Source organism: Octodon degus, unplaced genomic scaffold (assembly GCF_000260255.1).
Source record: "Octodon degus isolate 3935 unplaced genomic scaffold, OctDeg1.0 scaffold00020, whole genome shotgun sequence".
In the NCBI taxonomy this organism is placed as follows: Eukaryota; Metazoa; Chordata; class Mammalia; order Rodentia; family Octodontidae; genus Octodon; species Octodon degus.
In genome coordinates this window covers 695,356-704,399 of record NW_004524596.1, presented here as the reverse complement: position 1 = coordinate 704,399, position 9,044 = coordinate 695,356, and the positions used below count along the sequence as shown (strand labels likewise).

The window sequence follows — 9,044 nt, the reverse complement described above, 5'->3', positions numbered from 1 at the left end:
GGGACTGGAGATCAAATTCAGGACCTTGTTCTTGCCAGGTAAGCACTTATGCCACTGAGCTATCTCTTCAGCCCAGTCATTTATTTTTTAGAAAATTTATCATTCAAAAATGGTGTTCCATAAAATATTGTTACACAAATGTGCTAATCTGAAACCACCATGTGACTTTAGTATATAGAAGTGCTGACTGTTATTTCCCATTTAATCATACAATATTTGTAAGATGTCTAATAATGGACTCAAAATTTTAGTTAAGTTTTACTGATTCATTAAGGACATTCATAAATCAAACGGACATTTTCTATCACGAATTCATACTGAAGAACATGTTTTCACAATCAGTACAAATGTTAACATAGTGAAAATGGCTAATAAAATTGTACTATTATAAAAATAGTCCTCACATTTTAGGTCTCCTTAAAGGACTACCGAAACACCGAGGGAGTACATGGGCAATATTTGGAAAATCACTACATCAAAGAAAGGAGATAGATCCAGGGATGTAGTTCAGTGGCACAAGCACCTGCCTGACAAGCACAAGGTCCTGAGTTTGACTGCTGGCACCAAAAAACTAAAAAAAAAGAGCTAAAACAATGCAAAAACTCAGGTAGTAAATAAAAGAGACTCTGATTTTTATTCTTTATTAGAGACTATGAACTTTAGAAAAATGGAAAGCCATGAGAAGCATTTGGAAGAGAAAGACTGAATGATTGGGCTTCATTCAAAAAATACTGCACTTAATGCAATGTAGAAAAACTTTAATGAAGTGACACAAAAAACAATACAGGAAGATCAGTTCAAAAGCTATTATTGGGGCTAGGGAGATAGCTCAGTGGTCTAAGCACCTGCCTGGCAAGTGCAACGACCTGAATTCAATTCCCAGTACCACATGTCATGCCAGCCCTGAACTCTGGCAACACTGTGCCAGCCACAAAACTAGGTGTGATGGCACATGCCCGTAATCCCAGTGCTGGGGAGGCTGAAACAGGAGAATCACTATGAGTCCGAGCCGCATACTCAGACCCTTGTACCAAATAAATAAAAAGATTAAATTTCTTAAAAAGGCTATGATAGCAGTCTAGGTTCAAGACAACTATGGCATGAACTGTAATCAGGTCATTGTTGTAGCTAAGACAAGAAGCAGAATTTAAATACATATGGGTTCAAAATAGGTAGAACAGGATAGTAGGCTCAATGTGGCACATAAGAAAGAGGTACCAAGGATAACCTTTGCCTTGTACAGCTCATGCCACTAGTTGAGAAGAAATGCACTGGGACTAATAATGACAAATAAGATGAAGACACACATATGGAGATACCATGATTTGTATTTCACCCTTTTAGAGTGTTCTTTACTGAATACAGCTGTTCTTGAAACCCGAGTGCCAGAAAGCATGACCTCAACCTTACTATCTTTTCCTTACACTCTTATTGAAAGGCATCTCTTGCTGGCCTGTGGAGTACTGATGCACCTATGGCATTAGCGTCAGCTTATCCTCCAAACCCCAAGCTGCGATGGTCTAGCTGATGCGTCTCTCAGATATAGAATGGGCATATGGTAATCAGAGTTGGTGAGATACATATAAGGTAATGAGAGGTTAAAGCATCAAAAAGCAACACCAAACCACATAAACTCAAGCCACTGGAAAGTGACAGACCAGTATGCACAGCATGACCTCTTCCACTAGAAATGTTAAGAATACATATAGCAAATAAGACTAAACAGGTAGACATCTAGGCAACAATCAGTGGGCAAAAGGTTAAGGTACTGGTATTTCACATTTTATTTGTATTTCCACATTCACTCAGTCTCTCTTCCTTTTTCACAATTCACAATTTATAATATGGAAAATGAGACTAACTCACCAAATTTATTTATATTTAATGCATTAATTATTTCTAATGTATCTATATATTTTCTAATATTATTATTTACTACCAACACTTGCAATAAGTGCAATTACACAGGAAAAAAATTTAATAGCCACTTCTTTAGCTAATACAGATAAACATCAAGTTCACACACATGAAAATTACACATACATGGTGACATGTAGAACTTTAAAAGCAGATTCTTGGCCAGGTGTACTGGCACATGCCTGTAATCCAGGCACTCTGAAGGCTGAGGCAAGAGATTAACTGAGCATCCAGGATGAGCCTGGGCTACAATGTGAGTTCAAGGCCAGCCAGAACTGTACAGCAAGACAGTGTCTCAAATTGAAAAAGAAAAAAGAAAAAAAAAAAAAGCCTACAACAGATTCTTCGGGAATATGTAAAAAACATGTAATATACACAAAGCTTACTTTAGGTAAGAGGGCATACTAAAAAGTAAGTTCTACTTTTCGCATTCTTGTGTATTAAAGTAAGTATGTATTAATTTTATATTTTTCAAATAACATACTTGCACTTTACAGAGAGCAAAGTTACAGCAAATAATTTAAAAGGACACAGCACATAAATCAAATTTTAAACATTTTAATGAACAATAAAACTGTCTTAAATAAGGAAAGCATAAAGTAATCCTTTCAAAGATAACATTAATATACAGGTTGACTATACCTTATCCAAAATGCATGGGAATAGAAGTGTTTGGTACTTTGTTTGGATTTGGGAATATTTATAATCCTAGTGCTTGAGTAGTCCTAACATGGAAGTAAAAAATGCTCTATAATCTAAAGAGCATGTCAGATTTTGAATTTTTAGATTAGGGATAGTCAACCTGTTTTTTTGTTGTTGTTGTTTTTGTTTTTTTAATGGGGAGATAGAAACTAAGAAATTAAGGCAAATACTTCAAAGCTTAACAAACATTAAGCTCTAAAAAATTTAGTTTTCTAAGGAAAATATAGAAACTTTAATGCATTCAGTAATACACTAGCTTAAACCTAGGTTATAACTTTTAGAAATTCCTTTAATAAAACAAGTCACTACCTGTAAGGACATCAGATAAATCAATTTCATCTGACTGAACACCAATGCTGCTATTGTATACATTTTTACAAGAAGAGCCACTCATCTCCAAATCAAAAAGAACTGGATCAAATGGTGAGCTATATAATCCGTATCTGAAAAATAAAATAATGTACAAACATTTTTACTGTCAACTCATTTAATTAAGAGCATAATCTTAAAATTAGTAGACTACAGGCTGGGGATATAGCTGCCTGGCAAGCTAAAGAACCCGAGGTGGAACCCTGGTACCACATGCTAGGCTGGCCCCGGAATCCCACCAAAACCAGGCATGGTGACACACACCTGTAAATCCAGCTCTGGGGAGGCTGAGACAGTAGGATCACTACAAGTCTAAACTGTGTAGTGAGACCTAGTAGCAAATAAATAAATAATAAAGAGTAATAGACTAAGGCAGCAGAAGATAATAACTACATCTATTACTAATAATTCATCAAACTTTTCTGAATTGATACTCCAAAAGACAGTATCCAGAGACTCAGTCAGCAGGACTCCAATATGCTAACTTATCAGGCACCATTCCCACAGTTTCTTCAATCACTACTATGACAGTGTAAGGGACAAAGGTTCTGAGGAAAATAACAGCAAAAAGATTTCTAATCTAAAGGGCTGGCCAGACAGCTCAACAGATTAAAGCATCTGCGTAGGCAGATGCAGGAACTGGGGTTCAAGCCAAGATCCTGGTATGCCATGCTGGCCCTGCCCCCGAGGCACAATGAGACCGTAACTGAGACACTGCATGGTGGCACATGCCTGTAATCCCAGAGCTTGGGAAGCTGAAAACAGGAGGATCACTATGAGTCTAATCTGTGTATTGAGACCCTGTACTAAATACATATTTAAAAAAAAAAAAAAAAAGATTTCTAATCTAAAATGATTTTTAAAAGCTCACGGTTATAATTAAATCAATATTTCAAAAGCTGAAAATTCAGCATGAATTCAAATCTAAACTCTTAATATTTCTTCCTCCATTATGTTGAGGTTTTGGAAATATAACCAGCAGATAAAAGAATAAGGTAATGATAAAAAGCCATTTGTATAAATATACATGTAAAGTAGTAAATATAGAGAAACCAATCATATTAGACATTTCTTTCATTTGCAAGGCACTGCAATTTTTAGGCATTAAGTTTAAGTAGCCCCCAGTTCTTCTGCATAGGACTTTTCTCATAATTAGAAAGAATACTTGTTTTAGAAAAATTAGGGGGTAAAGAAAAACTTCAGGGCTGGCCAAATAGCTCAGCGGATTAAAGCGCCTGCAAGCAGGCGCAGGGGCAGGGGGTTTTAATCCCCAGGCCTGCCTTCCCTAAAATTAAAAAAAAAAAGCTAAATCATGTTGGAAAACATTAAAACAGAAAATGAACATATTTTTTCAAGGAATATATATCTTAAGCACACATATATTAAGTAACAGTTCTGTGCAAAGGTGGTTTTATACCCAGAAAAGCCCACTGTTAATCATTAAATGTTAAAATAATGTACCTTGTTTGAAGTAAAGCCTCCATCGGTGTCAACCTGTCCTGCAGCTGTCTAGACACTGCCGTAAGCAAAGTTGCACAAGCTGTACTGCACCCTGCCAAATCTTCATCTTTAACATAATTCAATAAGACAAAATACCAATAAACAGAACCTGAAAAAAATCAAATGATAACACCAAAATGTTTCTTTCTCCTCTCTTTTCTCTGAAAAAGAAAAGTTCACAATAAATATTTAAGAATAAACCACCTTTTGCTACAAAGATACTTTGTTTTGGGGAAAAAAATCTTTAAAGACAAACTGCAAGGAAAGTCCCATGGAAGGATCAAAGCAAAAATATGGACCACATTCCTGAGGCATATTCCTACATGAAGATATTTCAAATATACTTGAGAAGTGTATAAAGTGAACTCAGGCAATAGCATTATTATACTATACAATGATGGTAACCTTCCTTTTAGAATAATTAGGTGAACACTTGAAGTTCTTAAAGTCATCACTTCTGAATATTATCTTTTATCAAGTTAATTAAGTATAGTTAAGTGCATATTAGATACATGGTCAAGACAGCTTAAAAATGACCACTGTGTATGTAAAGATTATTTCATAAATCTAAAGATCCATCAGAATTTAAGCATCCTATCTGTAAAACTATACTCAAGAAGCTTTTAAGCAGCAAACACTATGATAGTGAACAAACAGTCTGAACTACTCTATACTATGCTAAAGAAGTATAGGTAAAAGTTTTAGGTATATAAGCTCACATACATAGGAAGTCTCTTCATCTAAATTAAAATGAGAAAATTATCATTTATCAACTAACTTTGAAAAATATTGTTTTCTGATTTTCCACAAAGATCAAATCCTAGTGAAATATAAATCTCATTTCAACTTGCTGAATGGGTAATTATAAAATTGTGAGAAATGTCTATAAATAACAACAGCATATAGCAACAAAGAACATAAAAATCTTCATCGAATTATATGTGTGCTATGTTAGGGTTCTTGTTATCTGAAGCAGGTGAAAGCTGTCCTTGAACTCATAGCAATCATCCAGCCGCAGTCTCCCAGAGGAAGTGCTCAAATTATGAGTATGGCCTACCATGCCCAGGGTGGTTGCTTTACTCTTGACAGGCCTCTCTACAGAACTTTATAGACACCATAAACCAGCAGCCCCTTGTATGGAGCTTAGTGACGATACACAAAATGAATGCATATACAATGGCACCTCAACTATTTTACTATGTTGGCTCCCTGGTACTTTCTGACACTTTAGTCTAAGACATATGCCATGCCAACAATAAACAACCAAATAGTCAAAGATATTAATGAAGTACAGAGGCTGGGGAGATGGCTTAGCAGCATAAGCACCTGCCTGGCAAGTGTAAGGTCCTGATTTCAATCCCTGGTACCAAAAATAAAAATAATTAATGAAGTACACAAAACTAAGGGCCTGCCAAATAGTTCAGCAGATTAAAGCACCTGCAAGCAGGTGCAGGGGCTGGGGGTTCCATCCCTGGGCCTGCCATGCAGACCCCACCCCTGGAGCACACTGACAGGGCAATTGAGACTGGGCATGGTGGCAAGTGCCTGTAATCCCAGCTCTTGGGAAGCTGTAAACTAGCAGATCACTACCAGTGCGATCTAGTAGTGAGACCTGAACACCCTATAGACTCTTCCCTAAAAATAAAAAAAATTAAAAATTAAAAAAAGTACAAAAAAATATGTAAGTTGACATGACTTAATACTTGTCATCCATCTAAACATTTCCTAGAAATATTACTAAATAGAAAGTACATGGTCATCCAACGACAGGTTACCAACCTTTAAAAAAAAAAAATAGATAAGCTACAGAAAAAAATGAGTTAACAGAGAAAAAACAATTCATAGACTAAAGCAGTATTTTTTGATTAGCTAATTTTACATACCTCCAGTTGCTGCTGCTGGTAAAAATGACATATTGTCAAGTAAAGCCTTCAACAAAACAAATCCAAATCCTGGTTGACATGGGTCACATTTGCCATTACTGAAAAATTTTAAAAAGGAAAACTGTAACGACATCACTCACAATTCTTCAAAATACATTCATGACAAGAACTTGCTGTTTTAAGGCTTTGCAAACATACTGTAAGGTAGTAGAGTCTAATTCTACTAAGCCTTTGCAATTATTTTTTAATCCATTAAACCAGCATCTTTACTACAAAGGGCCAAGAAGCAAGTACAATCTGTACTAAGTATTAGCTCTTCCTAGAGAGTAAATTTTCAGGATTTACACAAAATTATACGCACAACTTTAGAAAAATGTCCAGTATGCCGGTTCTACAACTGCAACTAGCTTCAAGTGAAGAAAAGACAACGAGAGTTTTGAGAGACGTTGAAGAAAGAAGTTCTTCTTACCACATTTTCCAAATCACTACTAACAAGCAGAAAAGCCTAACACTCTTTTTACTGGATTATTTAACGTGGAGTTTTGTCCTAGGAACCCAAAATATTTTAGTTGCACATCACCAATGATGCTCAGCTTTTAAAGTTCTGCACTGGGGCTGGGGAGATAGCTCAGTGGAATAAGTGCTTGTTTGGCAAGTGCAAGGTCCTGAGTTTGATCCCTGGTACCCCTCCCCCCCCCAAAAAAAAAGTACACTTCTACATTGTACACTTCACTCAACAAAAAACAAATTACAGCACAGACAATGTATCAACCACCAAACTGCAGCTGCAAGGAGAGTATGCTTTCAAATTAGAAATACACAAACCTAATGCATAAGGCTAAGAATCGGGCACATTTATGGGCTATACTTCGTCCTGCCTCAAAGAAGCAGACACGGACGATGTCTGAGAGACATTTTCGTGTTTTTGAAAGTAGGCTCTCATTTCCTTCCTTTGAGCTGAAAAACAGTAGAAGACACTTAGATTCATTTTGAATTTTGAATTATAACCTTCATTCAAAGATCAATCAGCAGCAGAAAGCAAAATCTTAGTTATTAACCTTCCAGGTCCATTTGAATGCACTCCAGCCAACCAACAGAGAGTATCCAACACAAGGCTCTGGGCATGTTCAGTGATCTGGCTGTCATCTGCTTTTCTACAAAGAGTGTTAAGGAGCTTCTCGTGAAATTCTGAAAACTGCAGCATGGCACATCGCTGCACTCTACAAAAAAGAAAACACATATGACCCATCAAATGTTAAGAGGGGGCAGGGAGATGGCTCAGTAGAATAAGCGCTTCCCTGGCAACTGCAAAGGTCTGAGTTCAAACCCCAGTTGCGCAAAAAAAAAAAAAAAGCTAAGAACAGTTATGACAAACTGGTCATATGTTTCATTCTAAATCATAAATATCATAACTATTGTTTAAAAAAAAAGCTTTCAGGGCTGGAGACATAGCTCAGTGGTAGAACAGTGTCCTTGCATGGACAAGATGCTAGGTAAAATGCCTAGCACCACATAAAAGAAAACAACACTTTTCAATGTGGCATATGTGTAGTACTTTATTTGTAGAAAGTTTTAAATGATACGAAGTTTACAAAAAACAGGGTGTAGGGCTGGAGAGATGGCTCAGTGGAATAAGCACTTCCCTGGCAAGCTCAAGGGCCTGAGTTTAATCCCAAGTTCTGCAAAAAAAAAAACAAAACAAAAAAAAAAAAAAAAACCAGTGTGCATGCCAGGGATAACAATGAATTAGAAAATCACCTCATAATAATCACTGAGATTTTAATTTTTTATAAGCTGGTGAGCAAATAAAAATTTTCCATTTTTGTGTTTGTTGGTATGTTTTACACTTTTATTATAACAGAAGCTGGGCACAGTGGCACATGCTGATAGTCCCAGTTTTCCAGAAGGCTAAGGCAAGGAGGATTGCAAGCTCAAGCAAGAGTAGCCAGAGTAACTTAGCAAAATCTTGTCTCAAAACAAAACAGGGCCCGGGGTGATGGCTCAGTGGAATAAGTGCTTCCCTGGCAACTGCAAGGGTCTGAGTTCAATCCCTGGTTCCACCAAAAAAAAAAAAAAAAATTAGAGAGTGGGGATGTGGCTCATGGTGAAACCTAGCTAACATGCCTGAGGCAATGGGTTGAATCCATACCACAGCAAAAAGAAAAAAACAAGAGTAATAAAACGAAATGAAATTACCTTTCTTTAGAAATTGTGGTTTTTTTAAACCTTCTAATGGTGACTGAGACCTCTTGAAGTAAGTCACAACCGCGGAGATTTTCAGACTTACGGGCACCACCTGCATTTTCATTTTTAACATTAGATGATTTTTCCTAAATATACAAAAATAAATTGAAGCAAAAAATGAAACTAAAAAGTTAAGAATTAAGGAAAAAGTAATTGCATTAAGACTATCAAAAGATAAATCTCAAAATGATAGCTTTGAGCTAGGCATGGTGGCTCATACCTGTAATTCTAGCATTCAGGAGACCGAGGGTTGTCGAGAACTTAAGGCCAATTTGGGCTACACAGTCAGACTGACAGGACAGGCAGGCGTAGAAGGGGGTAAAGGAGAAGCAGGCAGGGGGAGGGAGGAAGGAAAAGGGAAAAGAAAGAGAAGGGGAAGGAGATGAAGAAGGAAGGAAGGAAGGAAGGAAGGAAGGAAGGAAGGAAGGA

At 36.7% G+C, this 9,044-nt stretch overlaps 1 protein-coding gene across 9 annotated transcripts in view; it reads right to left on the bottom strand.

Moving 5' to 3' along the window:
• The window catches only part of Birc6 (baculoviral IAP repeat containing 6), a 256,628-nt gene that overhangs the window by 150,112 nt on the left and 97,472 nt on the right, over window positions 1-9,044 (bottom strand). For all 9 annotated transcript variants that reach the window (XR_002820364.1, XM_004627598.2, XM_004627599.2 and 6 more), the window contains exons 17-22: window positions 8,568-8,701; window positions 7,430-7,591; window positions 7,197-7,328; window positions 6,372-6,469; window positions 4,450-4,597; window positions 2,929-3,062 (exon numbers count right to left, since the gene is read on the bottom strand). Coding sequence is in view for 8 of the 9 variants with exons in the window: in XM_004627598.2 (XP_004627655.1) it covers window positions 2,929-3,062; window positions 4,450-4,597; window positions 6,372-6,469; window positions 7,197-7,328; window positions 7,430-7,591; window positions 8,568-8,701 (808 nt within the window). In the remaining variant the exon portion in view is untranslated. The remainder of the gene's footprint in view (window positions 1-2,928; window positions 3,063-4,449; window positions 4,598-6,371; window positions 6,470-7,196; window positions 7,329-7,429; window positions 7,592-8,567; window positions 8,702-9,044) is intronic.